The sequence below is a fragment of the Chlorocebus sabaeus genome, chromosome 24 (assembly GCF_047675955.1).
Source record: "Chlorocebus sabaeus isolate Y175 chromosome 24, mChlSab1.0.hap1, whole genome shotgun sequence".
NCBI lineage: Eukaryota > Metazoa > Chordata > Mammalia > Primates > Cercopithecidae > Chlorocebus > Chlorocebus sabaeus.
In genome coordinates, this window is record NC_132927.1 from 48,034,597 (window position 1) to 48,050,846 (window position 16,250).

General features: G+C 42.5%; 1 protein-coding gene across 18 annotated transcripts in view; it reads left to right on the forward strand.

Annotated features, from left to right (window-relative positions):
* Positions 1 to 16,250, forward strand: part of SIPA1L1 (signal induced proliferation associated 1 like 1) — a 410,731-nt gene that overhangs the window by 347,114 nt on the left and 47,367 nt on the right. For all 18 annotated transcript variants that reach the window (XM_073011118.1, XM_073011126.1, XM_037984201.2 and 15 more), the window contains one exon: positions 8,817 to 9,086. In XM_073011118.1, coding sequence (XP_072867219.1) covers positions 8,817 to 9,086 — 270 coding nt within the window. The remainder of the gene's footprint in view (positions 1 to 8,816; positions 9,087 to 16,250) is intronic.

Genomic DNA, 16,250 nt, shown 5'->3' on the forward strand with positions numbered 1-16,250 from the left:
GCTTTGGCAATTGATTCTTGGGCTTTCTAAAGCCAAGACAGTGTTCTGTGTCCTATTTTGCCACTGAGATAACCAGTCCTACACCTGAGCTCTCATGGATTTGTGAATATCAGATGGTAGAAAGTTAATGGTTATGATAGGCTATTTGTGTCTTTTAAAAAGTAAAGAGCAGCAAATATATATGTGTGTGTGCGCATGTGTATGTTTTATGTACTTTGCTCAGGATAGTATTTCCTAATACTGCTTACCTCCTAGATGGCCTAGGGAGTATGTATATATGTCAAAATGTAGAAAAATTCATTTGTCTGATAGTTTGAAGAACTGCGTTTTGGATGACTGCATTTCCCTGGAAATCAAAATATGAACTTGTAATTTCACCTGTTTTGGAGAGGAGTAGATATTCAGAAACTGCCCTACCCACATACCCTGCCTTAGTTAACCAGGTCTAATGAACCTTATTAGCCTTTTCTGGTTTCCCCAGGCATGTCATCATTAAATGTTAAGTAATGTGCTGAACTGTGATTTAAAGAATGATGTGAGGTGGCTCAGAAAGGCAGTGGGGTTCTTGCTTACGACAGTCTCCAGCCTTGCTGCACTCCTTGTCTCTTTCTCTGCTGTCTGTCCTTTAAATTGTCTACTTTATTGCTTTTGAACAGACAGTTATAAACGGGAGAAGATAACCAAGCTTTGTAAATTGTCAACCTTAATTACCGACAGTAAAGAGTTACAGATGTTAGTCTAAGAACTGTCTACTGAAATATGGAGCCCTTGACCTTATGACGCCATCTTGCCCACTCAGAAGTCTTTCCCTTGTATCTAGGCTTCCAGGTTTATATGCGGGAAAGGAGAGGGAAGTGGGTTTGTGTGATTGTGGGTGGGATGAGACAACAGTACAGATATCGAAATTGTAAATAGCTGTTACTAGAAAGATGGATAAGAGGCCTGGCCCTGGATAGATGGAGCCATGATAGGAGGTGTACTGGACTAGATATATTGTGGTATGTCAGTGAAAATAACTGATGTACTCAGTTTTTTACTTTAATATGCCAGGCCCTGAAAAAAGCACTTTTTAATGGATTAGTCCATTTAATTCTTATAACAACCCTCTCTTGTGATAGTGTTAGTAGCATCCCTGTTTTAAAAGTAACTGAGACTCAAAGGTTAGTAACTTGCTAAGCTCACCTGGCAAATTTAGGTCTAACATCAGAGTCCAGGCTCTGAACTGCCACGTTGTGTGCTTAGAGCACAGATTCTTTCCTTATACACCAGAATCAGCAGTGATGTGCTGGTAAGTTGGCTTTCTGCTGGGGGTAAGGAAACTTTATTTGTAATATTTGTTGATTTCTGTGGTGCAGATACTCCCACTGTAGCTGGTTCCAAGCTACCGATGTGATGTCACTGCAGGCAGCATTGGGGTAGATGGGATGATTACCAGCTCCAGCACACCAGGGAGTGAATGAGCTGTCACACTGCTGTGACGCTCTCAGGCCTTCCTGGAGGAGCCAGTGGAGCTGCTGGTGACGTGTCGTTTGGGTGCCAGGAGGGGAGGCTGGGGAAAGGGTTAGTGCACTGCACAGCCCCACCAGCCGGGAGGGGGACATGGGGCCCCTTTCACTACAGTTCCCATCTCAAAAGCCATACAGTGTCCATCTGAAAAGACAGACCTGGGCAGGGCAGGTGGGAAATGCCTCGATGCCTTTGGAGGGCTGAAAGCCTGCTCCTTTCTCCTTCCTTTAGAAATAACTTCAAAGGGAACAGTTGAAGCATTAACACCTTGTTACAGTTTTCAACAAAATAGAATAATGCTCTTGTGTCATTTTTTTCTTCTCCTCCGCACTTCACACTCCCACTGCTGTTTTTCTAGCGACTAATTACTCTGTTCTTTGAATAGTCATTCTCTTCTTTGTCAGCTGGAACTTTACCACCAGTCACTGCAGCTGCAGTGAGAGGCAGGACAGGCCTCCTTGAGACAAGCTGCTCCTCTGCCCCTCAGCTTGGTAGTTCTTAGGGTCGCCAGGACCCCGAGAGGGACACAGGTGAGGGGATGGGGGAGGTGGTGACTGTATGTAATACAAACACCCCCAAGATCTAATACAAACACAAATGGATTTGTGTGTTCACATGGGAGAGTCATTCATTTTGAAAATGCAGCTTTTAAAATATATGTAATAGTTCAATAACAAAAAAGTATTACTTAAATAACATGTAAAAGCCTGTAATCCCAACAGTTTGGGAGGCCGAGGCTGGTGAATCATTTGAGGTCAGGAGTTTGAGACCAGCCTGACCAACATGGTGAAACCCCTTCTCTACTAAAAATACAAAAAAAATTAGCTGGGTGTGGTGGCGCATGCCTGTAATCTCAGCTACTTGGGGGGCTGAGGTAGGAGAATCACTTGACCCAGGAGGCAGAGGTTGCAGTGAACTGAGATCGCACCATTGCACTCCAGCCTGGGTTACAGAGGGAGACTCTATCTCAAAAAAATAAAAATAAATAAATAAATAAATAACATGGAAAACAAGGGTCTCTTCCCTGTTCTTAGAAAATATGCCCTTTCAAAGGATATGAACAGACATTTCTCAAAAGAAGACATTCATACAGCCAACAGACACATGAAAAAATGCTTATCATCACTGGCCATCAGAGAAATGCAAATCAAAACCACAATGAGATACCATCTCACACCAGTTAGAATGGCGATCATTAAAAAGTCAGGAAACAACAGGTGCTGGAGAGGATGTGGAGAAATAGGAACACTTTTACACTGTTGGTGGGATTGTAAACTAGTTCAACCATTATGGAAAACAGTATGGCGATTCCTCAAGGATCTAGAACTAGATGTACCATATGACCCAGCCATCCCATTACTGGGTATATACCCAAAGGATTCTAAATTATGCTGCTATAAGGACACATGCACACGTATGTTTATTGCAGCACTATTCACAATAGCAAAGACTTGGAATCAACCCAAATGTCCATCAGTGACAGATTGGATTAAGAAAATGTGGCACATATACACCATGGAATACTATGCAGCCATAAAAAAGGATGAATTTGTGTCCTTTGTAGGGACATGGATGCAGCTGGAAACCATCATTCTTAGCAAACTATCACAAGAACAGAAAACCAAACACCGCATGTTCTCACTCGTAGGTGGGAACTGAACAATGAGATCACTTGGACTCGGGAAGGGGAACATCACACACCGGGGCCTATCATGGGGAGGGGGGAGGGGGGAGGGATTGCATTGGGAGTTATACCTGATGTAAATGACGAGTTGATGGGTGCAGCACACCAACATGGCACAAGTATACATATGTAGCAAACCTGCACGTTGTGCACATGTACCCTACAACTTGAAGTTTAATAATAATAAATTAAAAAAAAAAAAAAGAAAATATGCCCTTTATGAATCGTTTCTAAACTACAACTTTTTTAAGAGAAGAAGGGACAGGGAGAGTATAGCAAACTTTCTGAGCCCCTACTAGGTGCCAGGCATTTTCTTTTTTAATTCTCATGGCAGTGAAATGGGAAAAGTTCCCTTGTCCCCCTCACAGGGTGCGTGATGAGGGTGTGGTTCACTTCTTCAGTGCCCCACTGCTCGAACCTCTAGGGGAGCATACAGATGGGCAGGCTGTGGGACTCTGACCCCATGGCAGTATCTAGGGGTGAATGTTTGTAGCTCCTGAAGCCCCAGGGGGCGTGTGTTACAGGGTGCTCTTTTAGTTTTGCTCTTTTAGTTTTGCTGTCTGTAGGTGGCTTGTGTTAACCAGTTCAGTTGGACCCCTGCCTTATCACAAGGACAGAGGGTTTTCTGTATCCCAAGGTTTTTGCCTTGGTGTACCAGAAGAATCAGATGACTTGTGGACTTGGAGAATGAGTGTAAGATTGTATTGACTGGAAGTAGCTCTCAGCAGATGGGAGGCCAGAAGGGAGATAGTTTTTCTGTGGAGTTAGGCCACTTGGTGACCTGGGCTCTCCTCTGACTGCCCCAGCCAAACTCTGCGTGGTTCTGCCAGTTGGTGGCCTGCCAGCGTGCAGGTGCCTGTTGGTGCATTCCTCTTGACGTCCAGCCACCTGTGTGTTCCTCCACCTGTGTGTTCCTCCACAGATGTGCTGCTCTCAACGTCCAGCCGCTTCTGTCCCTGCCTTGCTAGGGTCTAGGTTCTTTATAGCCGCAGGATGGGGGTGCGTCATGGGCCAGAGGTGGTCTTGGGAAATGCAACATCTGGGTGTGAAGGCAGGAGTTCCTGTCCTCAGCTAGATCGGGGGAGGGGTGTGTGTGGAACCCTAGCTGGGGACCACGCCTTCCTGTACCCAGCACTTCCCTTTTTCGCTTCCATATCATTTAAAGGGGCCATGCTGTTCCCTTCCCAGTACTTCTGTATCAGCAGCTTCATTTTTATTAAAACAATGATGAGAGTGAGGCTGGGAGAAGTTCAGTTGCTTCCCAAAGAGTGAATGGAACCAGGTAGCATGACAGCCCGATGGACACAGTCCTGGTAGACTTCACTGGAAAACCTCCCTGGAGTGAGCAGGCCCCTTATGCAGGACTTGCCTGATTCTCATCCCCCAACTGTCACCCCTCTGGAGTACATAGCCAGCGTCAATAGATTAGTGTCTGTGACCTCTGCGTCTTCAACATCATTCCCGTGACAAGGTGAAAAGTACCTGGATGAACAGACTAAATTGTGATGTTCTGGATGGTATTGCATGGAGTGGTCAACCCTTTATTCTGTTGAGGGACACTAGCCTGTAGTTCTTAAAGAAAGCAATTAAGGGCCATTCAAAATGACAAGCTAAAAACAAACAGGCTACATAAGACCAAATTACCTCTTAAATAAGAACAGGTCACAGCATTTTTTCTTCATTTTAAAAATTCAGTATTTTAAAGTGCTAAAGTACACTGTTTTAGAGTGAAGAAGGCAATTACAAATCATCTGGTTCAGATCTCTCATTTTTCAGGTGAGTTTTGATTCAAAGAGTTTATGTGTTTTTTCCAAGCCAGAGTCACATGGCTTAAAGGACCAAGCCATCCTCAAACATAAAACTTTTCTGACTTGTGAGTCCAGTGTTGTGATGTTCTGTTCAATTTCCTAGTCAACCATTTCTCTATATTCCATAGGGTCTTAAGGAAAAAGGAGAGAGTTATGAGAAATAAAGATTAAAAGAGAAAGAATACAAAGACTAAAAAACAGAATAAGGGGATGGAGTAGCTTTTCCATTAATTTAGGGTTTTGGCAGGTTACCTCTTATCACTTTTAGCATTGACATTGTAATTCCTGCTGGCCATAGCCCTTTAGTTGGGTTTTATAAAAGTTGTTGAATTTTCCTTGGAGAATTGGAATGGTTTAGTTAATGACTAAAATAAGACTAACTACATAGTCTTACCTACATAGTACATATTAATTCTGTGGGTTCAAATCCTGGCTTTGCCACCTGCTGGCTATGTAAACTTGGGCAAGTTAATCTCTCTAGGCCTCTATTTCCTCCTTTACAAAGAGGGGATAATAATAGCATCCACTTCATAGAGTTGCTGTAATGTGGCTAAATTCATGCCTGGCCCAATTTAATTATAAGTATTATTAGAGTTACCATTCTTCAACACAGAATTTTACTTAGAATGATATAATAAAAATCCTTTTATGAAAGTTTATGCGTAGCGTTAAAAGTCAGTTTTTATCTGCATTCTTTAGTCTGTTGTATACTTCTTGATTCTACGTATCATTCTTCTGTTTTGCAGAGATAAGTAAGAGACCAGGAAGCCAGTGATGGTTACCCTAGCCACGAAAGGCAATCAGAAATGGCGAGTAGCTGAAGTTTAGCTCTGCAGAACCTTCTGTGCTTATTCATTGTTTATGATTGAATCTTCTCTCTGCTCAGACTTTATCATACTGTATTTGGCCAATGTGGGATATGAAGAAAGTTTCTAGTTATATGTTATGAGTGGTGGAAATAAAATATAGACTATGGGGAAGACAACATCTTTGGCCAGAGAGGCCTTCTAGCTAGTTTTCATACTAAATGTTAAGCAGTTTAAAAGACTATTTCAAAGAGTGTTTGAAGAAGCCCAAAGATAAAGTAACTTGTCTGTTTGATATTCCTTTATTACTGTTATTGTGTCTGTTACCATTATCATTATTTGTTTTATTCTCTGCCTGATGCAAAATGGACTTAAAACAACCTATGAAAGTACTTGTGGGCTGGGCACAGTGGCTAATGCCTGGAATCCCAGTACTTTGGGAGGCCGAGACAGGTACATCACTTGAGCTCAGGAGTTTGAGACCGTCTGGTCAACATGGAGAAACCCTGTCACTACAAAAAATACAGAAATTAGCTGAGCGTGGCAGTGCACACCTGTAGTCCCAGCTACTCAGGAGGCTGAGATTGGAGGATCACTTGAGCCCAGGAGGTTGAGACTGTGGTGAACCTTGATCACGTCACAGCACTCCAGCCTAGGCAACACAGCAAGACCTTGTATCAGAAAGAGAAAATAGTTGTACAGTATCAAAATAGAAGCTTAGCTAGGGAATTGGAGGTGGAAGAGGTAGTAGTGAAAGCAAACATGGTCCAGGTAAAAATTTTTGGAAAGTTGGTGCCCAAAATACATAATAATAAAGTTCTTTACGTTTGCTGGTTCCTAGCAGCCAACAGAAAGGGGCATAGATGATGATGCTCTTTGAGTTTACAAGTTAAAACAAGAACATTGCTGAGGAGAAGCAAAGCTAGTCCAGATTTTGAGCAGAAGTGAAATTTTTCCATGGATTGTTACAAATTTTAATCAATATTCCTTTGGTAAAGTGTAACATTTTTGCATTGTATTTACAGATCCAGAACATTAGATCTTTATAGTGTGCCTTATTTAGTCAGAAATGAAAGACTGTAGTCAGAAATGAAGGACTGTAAACTATACCACTGTGTATTACCTCTATTAACAACCAAAAAAGGGTTGCAATGGCATATTTTTGTCATAAATACCAGAATCAAAGCTTAAAATTGTATCAGAGCCTAAAGTAGTATTCCTTACTATTAGAGAAAATGTTTTATTAGAGAAAAGGTTTTAATGACATAGCAGTCATTAACTACTAAAAGTAACGTCAAATGTGCCGTAAAACAGTGTTCTACAGACTGCAGACCATAACCCTCAAGTAGATCATCAAATCAGTTTAGGACGTTACTTACACCCAGGGTATTTTTGGTTGAAGTTTATTCACTCAGAATATAGCAAAACGGAAGACCTGAGAGGAACGATGCACATCTCTGTGTGTATGTGGTGGTGCTGTGTCCCAGTGTGAAATGTATTTCTTACTTAGGTTGTCATCCAGAAAGTTTAAAAGCCATTGCCATTAAAGCATAAAAGGGATACAGTGGAGCCTTGGGCCCAGTGGAGCCTAGGGTCAGATTAAGGTCACCTTTGGCTTTTGGGGCATTTGGGATACTGGTAAGGAAACCCCAAGAAGAAAGTACTCGTTGGAGACGTGGGCTGTGACTGAGTCAGGTAAGGATGGCAGCAGGCGCCGTTGTTCCTTCTGAGCACATGCTCCAAAAGCAACACTTTCCAACAACAAAAATTCTACTGAAGGTAGGGGAGAGGATGCGTTATGGAATACACATTTGAAATGTCAGGAGTCAACCCTGAGATACGTAGACAAGGTCATGAAAGAGTGGCACCTTCCATTGTCCTTATTCTCTTGCCAGCCAATTATGTAAGCCCTTCTACTCTGCCCCCCTGTCTCCATGTCTCACCTTCCCTCCCCACGCCTTCAGCCTCATCCACATCAAGACCAGGCCTTTGGCTGTACGCCCTTTGGGCCTGCACTGTCCAAGACAGGAGGCATGTGGCTACACAGCACTTGTGATGTCGCTGGTCTGAAGTGAGATGGGCTGTAAGCTGCTCGGACACCCTTTCAGAGCCCAGTTGCAATGTGTGGTGGCAGGAGTGTGAAGTTGCTCGGACACCCTTTCAGAGCCCAGTTGCAGTGTGTTGGGGCGGGTGTGTGAAGCTGCTCGTACAGCCTTTCAGAGTCCGGTCACAGTGTGCAGTGGTGGGTGTGTGAAGCTGCTCGTACCCCTTTTCAGAGCCCAGTTGTGATGTGCAGTGATGGGTGTGTGAAGCTGCTCATACACCCTGTCAGAGCCCAGTCAATGATGTGCCATGATGGGTGTGTGAAGCTGCTTATACACCCTTTTGGAGCCCAGTCATGATGTGCAGTGGCGGGTGTGTGAAACTGCTTATAGACCCTTTCAGAGCTCAATCACAGTATGCAGTGGCAGGTGTGGGAAGTTGCTTGTACACCCTTTTGGAACCCCAGTTGCAGTGTACAGTGGCAGGTGTGTTAAGCTGTTCGTTCACCCTTTTGGAGCCTGGTCACAATGTGCCCTGGTGAGTATGTGAAGCTGCTCATACACCCTTTCAGAACCCAGTCACCATGTGCAGTGGTGGGTGTGTGAAGCCGCTTGCTTCCTTTGAGACTTCGTGCTCTCAGATATGCCTCTGTCATGCTGTCCTGGTGGCTTTTCCTCCTCAGGTCTCAGTAGTCCGGCCACCCCCAGTAACCATGGGTCCCATTGTGTTTTAAAGACTCCATATCTCACCCTCAACAGTTGGGACTGAGTAAAGGAAAATACATTGTCATACTTCCTTGGGTTCTGGTTTTTGAAAAGAAAATAAGTATAGGGCCCAAAGATTGAAAGGTGGTTTGAAACAGGGTGAAATTGTGGATCCATTTTTAAGTGTTAATGAGAATCAATGTGGTTCCACCAACAAGAAAAAGCAGTATCCTTTGTGTTTGTCCCTATGCCTTGCCCCTAATAGGAGTTGCTCTGAAACCTACCGCATGCCAGTGATGGAGTACAAAATGAATGAAGGTGTTTCATATGAATTCAAGTTTCCCTTCCGAAATAATAACAAATGGCAGAGGAACACCAGCAAGGGGCCTCATTCACCTCAAGTCCCGTCCCAGATGCAGAGTCCCATGACCTCGCGGCTGAATGCTGGAAAAGGAGATGGGAAGATGCCTCCTCCAGAAAGAGCTGCCAACATCCCTCGAAGCATCTCCAGTGACGGGCGCCCACTAGAGAGGCGGTAAGTGTGCCTTCAAAGGTTTGCGCTCTCTCTCTCTACCCCAAATGTAAGTAACACAGACCCATAAGCACTAGTTTTAGGCCTTCTCATATTTTACTAGAAACAAAGAATTAAACTGAGGTGCATACTATAGTGGCTTTCAAAGTATGGTAGTGTTCTAAAGCCATAAGGATGAACAGAGATTGATTCTAGCAAAGCCTTCACCTCTGCACAGTGGTGTTTGTGCTTTGCTCTTTAATTTCCGTGTGATTACAACAGACGTCGTTACTACGTGCTTACTGGCCCTGTGGATTAGAATTCAGCAGACTCTTTGAGGTGACAGTGACCATATGTCATCCTTGACAGTCTTCATCATTTTGGGACAAAACGATGATATAAGAGCAACAGAAGGCAGGTTTTTGGTTGACTATGTTTTTGTCACTTTATTAATAAAGGATTATGAGGAAGGAAGACTAGAATAACACAAACATATTTTTTACTGCTCTGAAAATAGGACAGAATAGTGAGGAGAAGATGATACATGAAGATAAGTTAAAACACTTAGTCCTGAGTAAAATTAAGCCAGAAGGAGAGGGACTGAGGGATCCTAGAAAGTAAGAAACCAAAGGTTGTTGTTAAATTGAAAGCTATAGAAGGTTCTCTTCCAAAAGGTAGTGGGTTAACTCTGCCTTTACAAGGATGCCCTAGCACTTTTGTCTGGAGTTAACAGTAAACTGCAACACTTTGAACTAGAGTCCAGACCTAAAATTAAACTAGATTAAGTACTTTCAAAATGGGAATAGAAGTTGGCTATACAGACTTTAAGTAATTGCACTATAAATTTGGTTACCTCAAATCATGTACACTAAAGGAGGAGATAGTTTAATTGAATAATCTGCTAGTGGTCTGCTGGAAGTCATCAACTTCTTTTTTTTCTTTTTGAGACAGTCTCACTCTGTCACCCAGGCTGGAGTGCAATGGCACGATCTTGCCTCACTTCAACCTCTGCCTCCCAGGTTCAAGCGAGTCTCCTATCTTAGCTTCCCAAGTAGCTGGGATTACAGTGTGAGCCACCACGCCTAGCCTAGAAGTCAGCTTCTTTCTGTACATCCACTGTCCTTTCCCCATCTCTTCTGCTTGCCTTAATCACATCTCAGAATGTTTTTGTGAAAACCCTTAGACCTGGGAGAAGTCTGTATTCTGGGAACTGTGTTGGGGAGAAGGGAGGGACCGCGTGGAGGCCAAAACGTGAGCCTGATTCATGTGAGCGGCAAGAACCAGGTCTGGCAGGAGCAGAATGCTGAGTAAAACAGTTCCCAGATACACGTAAATCATCACTGCTCCAGTTTGGGAGCAGAGAGCAGGAAGCTTTAGAAACCACACTATGAATTCTTTATCTTAGTCTGACTTTTGAGCTGTTGCATGAAACATTGCCACTTAACTATTTTAGGTTACTAGGATACTATGTAGAAATAATTTAATAAAAACAGACAAAATTTAATTAAAGCAGACAAACCAAAAAAATAGTCATCTTTTTACAGTTTCTCATTTCATCCTGGAGATCTATTTACAGAGCCTTGCTATTTATCTCAATAAAAGTTTCCTCTCCCATAGTGGCCCCATTACCATCTGGACTCCTCTCTCTTTCCTTACTTTTGAGGAGGAAAACATCCAGGAGACCTCTGAGTAAATTCTTTGTTCGACGCATTGTAGACTTGGCTGCCTCTGAGGTGTGTGCTAACTGGAATTCATGATTTGGCCCCCATTTTGAAAGATGAACCCAGGAAATCATTGTATAGAAAAGGACCTTTTCCACCTCAATGCTGTTTTCTTTCTCTCCAGAACAATCAGCAGGCTTTCACAAGTGAAATTGGTTTTGTGTCATTTCCTTTATACAGTATTCCATTTGAGAATGTATTTTGATTCCATGTTGAATTTAATTTCTGCAACAGAAACTAAAGCTCCTTGCCAGTCATACTGACCTTCAAAAGGGAAAATATTTTTTGTAGCTGAATATCATCTTTCGATGGGAGCAGCTTTCAGTGCTAGAGAATGCAGAACTCCATTTTTTCCAGATGTAGATCCTTGAGTTCTAGAAGTAATTTCTGTGCCTTTCTTCTTTACTCCACCCAGCGGAAAATGTATCTCAGTAAGTGCTCCTTCTAGAAGACCGTTAGAGTAGCTTGTGACTCTCTAAGCTGCAGAGGTGAAAGGGCCATAGGTGGGGCTGACGAGGTTTTCAGGAAAATTTTACCTCTACTTACTGCCCCCTTGGTCTCTGGTATATATTAAGTACACTAGACTGGGATTTCAGCTCTCAGGATGCAGGGCTTAGATGACTTGTGAGATCTCAGTCCTGTGGTTTCCAGGATATTAGGATGATTTGGGTCATCTTCATTTTGAAATACATGGTAATTAATTGGACGGATATTCTTCTTTTATGAAAATTTAAAGTTCAGTTTCTTACCCCATCATTCCTAATTTTTAGTAAAAGATATCTTTTAAGTTTTAATTTCGAGGCATGCAAAGAAGGTACTATAGATTGAATATCCTAATCCAAAAGTCTGAAATCCATAATACTACAAAAATCTAAAACTTTTTGAGCACTGACATGATGCTCAAAGGAAATGATCATTGGAGGATTTCAGATACTCGGATTAGGGATGCTCAGCTGCAAGTATAATGCAAATATTTCAAAATCCAAAAACATCCAAATGCCAAAACATTTCTGGTCCAAAGAATTTAGGATACAGGCTACTCGTGTTTGAGAAACTTTGTTTTGCTACTGTGACTCCAGGAATATTTGAGGATAGAGCAGTTTCATGACTTTTATCAGAAATACTTCCTCAGTCCTTCTTGAGTCCCCAGATGCATAAAGTTCACCTTAGAATATAATTTCCCTCATGAAATTTAGTAAAACATAACTGAAAACTTTAAGCATCCCCTTTATTGTCCTAGTCCTACTGAGAACAAAATACCTTATTGAGATACAGAAGTGAAGAGTACCGGGGCATCCCTCATCCATCTGACTCTCCCCTGCATGCCAGCGCCATCCTGAGTGCCATATACAGTTTATACCTTGTACTCACCAAGTATAATTTGGACCTTTCAGAGGAATCATAAATCATGAAAATAAATGACAGGGTCTGCCAGACCTTGAATCTTGCCTTACCAGTAATGGTGTGGCCTAATATTGTGACTAAAGCATGCTTTACAGTTGTTCATTCCATTCATTTTTTTTTTTCTCCCCTAGGTTAGGGAAATTGTGTTTAACCATAGAGATACCAGCTATACTTAAGCTCAAGTTAGCAGCCATCTCAAGTCTACTCCTCCAGTGCTCCCCAAATCTGCCCACTTAAGTCACCATGGCTGGATCCAACACAGTCCATTTTGGGTGAAAACACTAATTTACTGCTTATAGAAGCATAGTTTTTCTTTAATTTATATGTAATATCCCAGACTTAAAGGTCATTAGGAACAAAAAAAAATATCTGTGTAATATTTTTCCTTTAATATCAAGGTTAGGATTTTTATGACATACTGAAGTATGTTGGTGTTCTGAGTTTTAATAAAAATTCTTTAGTCGGTTGATGTTCTCCATACATAGTTAAGAGAAACTGACACAGTAAGAACTGATCATTCATTTGGCATCTAAATAGAATAAAGTCTAATTTCTATTTGATTTGAATGTATGAGTTTTATACTCTCCAGGTGGCTTTCTGATTACAGAATTTTACAGTATTTGTGAGAGTAATATTTATTAACAGAATTAACATTCATTCAACAGAAATAGGTAATATGATACGGTCACTATTTTGGCCTCAAATTTACCTAGAGCTTAATGGTAGGATTGAAATAAAAATTGCTGGCTGTGGCACACTGAACTTGATACATTACTGTGTCTAAACATAATGTGGGATCAGCAATAAAACCCTGATCTGTGTTAATATGCTTATAAAAGTTGAGCTATTTGAGGGTCTTTGGATAAACAACAGACATCTTAGCATATAAAATGATTTTCTCTTCTCTTTTTTTTGGCTAATATTACCAGCCTTTATGTAAATATTTGATGTTAGAGCTCACTGAACACTTGGTACTTCTGAGTTTTACCTGGATGTCATTGACACTCCCCTTGAGACCCCTGCACTTAACTCTTAAGAAGCTGGATAGGGGGCCTTTTCTGTTCATGGAGTTATGGCAGCTGCATCTGCAGCCTCCCTCCCTCCTTCCTCACAGACACCAGCACCATATAGGGTGTAAACATCGTGAAAACAAACTTAAAAGAGTTCTCTCAGAGAGCATAATAGTCACGTGACCATTCAGTCTTGATTTTTAAGGAAATACTTTCTAAGTTTGTTATTTCTTATAGGTTCTAAGCCAGTCTTCCACTGTGTCATTTTCTGCTTTCAAACCAAACAAGCACCATTTAATGTTTTCTTTTGTTTAGAATATTAACTGTGGTTAGACGCGTCAGGACTTGTACTTCCCAAACACTGGCCCCTCCAGCACAGCTTCGTGCCTTGCCGTGAGGTTCCCGAAACCATAGGACTTTTGAGCTTCGCTGGGATTGCTCCAGCTAGGTCCCCATTGCCCATTGACTTCCATATTTCTTTTCATTTCTTAACTTTTTTTGAGACAGGATCTCACGCTGTCACTCAGGCTGGGATGCGGTGGCATTGATCTTAGCTCACTGTAAACTCCAACTCCTGTGCTCAAGTCATCCTCCCACCTCAACCTCCTGAGTAACTAGTACTGCAGGTGCATGCCACACCACACCCAGCTTATGTGTTTAAATGATTTTTTTTATAGAGACAGTGTCTCACTGTGTTGCCCAGACTAGTTGTAAACTCCTAGCCTCAAGTGATCCTCCCTCCTCAGCCTCTCAAAGTGCTGGGATCACAGGTGAGAGCCACTGCACCCAGCTGACTTCTACATTTCTAAAGCTTCTGGATGGTGTTAAGTCCTTAACTTACTTGATACCATTCACTACTCCCTCCTCCTTCAAATTCCATTTCCTTGTCTTCCAAAATGTATTCCTGATTTTTTTGTATCGTCAGCTCTTTGCACCTGTCTCATCACCCTGAAATTTATGTTCCCCACTTCTTCCTCATTTTTATTTGAATCCCACACTGTGCAATTCTTCTAGATGGTTCATCCACTTGAGCAACCTCAACCATCATCTGTATGTGGGCAGTTCCTTAGCTGTCTGTTTTGCCTTGGTCTCCTTTTCACTTTTCTTTTTTTTTTTTTTTTTTTTTTTTGAGACGGAGTCTAGCTCTGTCGCCCAGGCTGCAGTGCAGTGGCCGGATCTCAGCTCACTGCAAGCTCCGCCTCCCGGGTTTACGCCATTCTCCTGCCTCAGCCTCCCGAGTAGCTGGGACTACAGGCGCCGCCACCACGCCCGGCTAGTTTTTTGTATTTTTTAGTAGAGACGGGGTTTCACCGTGTTAGCCAGGATGGTCTCGATCTCCTGACCTCGTGATCCGCCCGTCTCGGCCTCCCAAAGTGCTGGGATTACAGGCTTGAGCCACCGCGCCCGGCCTCCTTTTCACTTTTCATATTCGTATGCCTGACTACCTACTGAACATTTGCACTTGAAAGGCATGAAAGTGTCTCACATTCACCAGTTCAAACTGACTTGACCTTCACCCCTGCCCCTCCTTCTGCCTCTTCCATCTCTTGTGTTACCCACCTTGGTGGATGGCTTTGCCATCTACCTGAGTATCCAGAATAGAAGTAGGATTTGTTATCAGTTTCCCCTCGGCACTATCATCCCATCTCCACACACGTTCCTGCCATTGCCTGAGAAGTCCTCATTTCACACTGAGATTCTTTTGCTTACCTAAACTGTTGCCAACAGCCTCTAGGTATGATTACCAACCTCCCACTGGAAGGATGACCTCATAAAAATAGAAATACTCCTCACGCTGTGCCTTTCATTATAGCCCTTCCGTGGTTCCACACAGCCTTCAGAATCAAGTCCAACTCACCAGCGAGTTTGCCTGTGTTGGCTGGGTGCTGTGGCTTATGCCTATAATCTCACCACTTTGGAAGGCCAAGGCAGGTGTATGGCTTGAGTCCAGGAGTTCAAGACCAGCCTGGGCAACATAGTAAGACCCCGTATCTACAAAAAAAAGAAAATTAGCCAGGTGTGGTGGCCCATGTGTGTAGTCTCAGCTACTTGGGAGGCTGAGGTAGGAGGATCCCCTGAGCCTGGGCAGTTGAGACTGTAGTGAGCCGTGATCACGCCACTGCACTCCAGCCTGGGTAACAGAGTGACACCCTGTCGCTCCCAAAAAGTTTGTCTATGTGGACTTGCCTTTCCCTTTTCCCCTGTCATCATCACCACCCCCATCCCTAGGCATGTGAGTGGCGCTCTTTCCTCTGCAATTACCATGTTCCCCTTGATGCCTTTTTAGGAGCTCCTCTGCTTGGTGCACCTTCCATTCCTTCTTTTGACTGCTGAAGTCTTGCCATGGCTTCTCTGAGAAGCCGCCTTTAATTTCTCCAAAACACTGTCCTCCCATTTCTACCTTAACTGCCCCACTAGGAATGTTCTTACCACCACATGGCTTCTTCACTCGCAAAATTTATGAAACTTCGCTTTAATGTTTTTTTTAAAAAACTTATCCTGTCTTATTTATCTTTGTATGCCAAATATCAGCTATAGACTCTGGCATTTAATAGACTCCCAATGCTTTTTTTAAAAAAACGTTATCTGGTAATTAAACCAGGAGACCTCATAGAGTAGTTTACCATCTTGTGTCCACACTTCACATGGTACTCCAGCTTTCCACACTCAGAGTTTCCTCACCTTGCCATTTGTGGTAATGACCCTTTAATATCAAAAGGGCTTATTTAAGTAACTGGGGACATAATTTAATCTATCTTAGAGAAAAGAAACCAATTTCCTTTTATAAAAATTAGATGAAAGGTAAAGGCAAAGCACTTGACAGGCTGATAAAGCTATAGCATTAAACATAGATTTAAGTAGAATTCTTTGGGTTTTATTGACTAAGTTTAGAATACTTCATTTTAAAAGTATATTGCTGGTAGAGCTTTTCTAAAATTGACTCAAAGTGAAATGCAAGATCTTGATTGACTCCTTCAAAAGGTTTTAGTTGGGATTGAATTCTGGTGTTGTATTTGTCAGCCAAGACAAGGGAGAAAAGCAGAGGGCTGCAT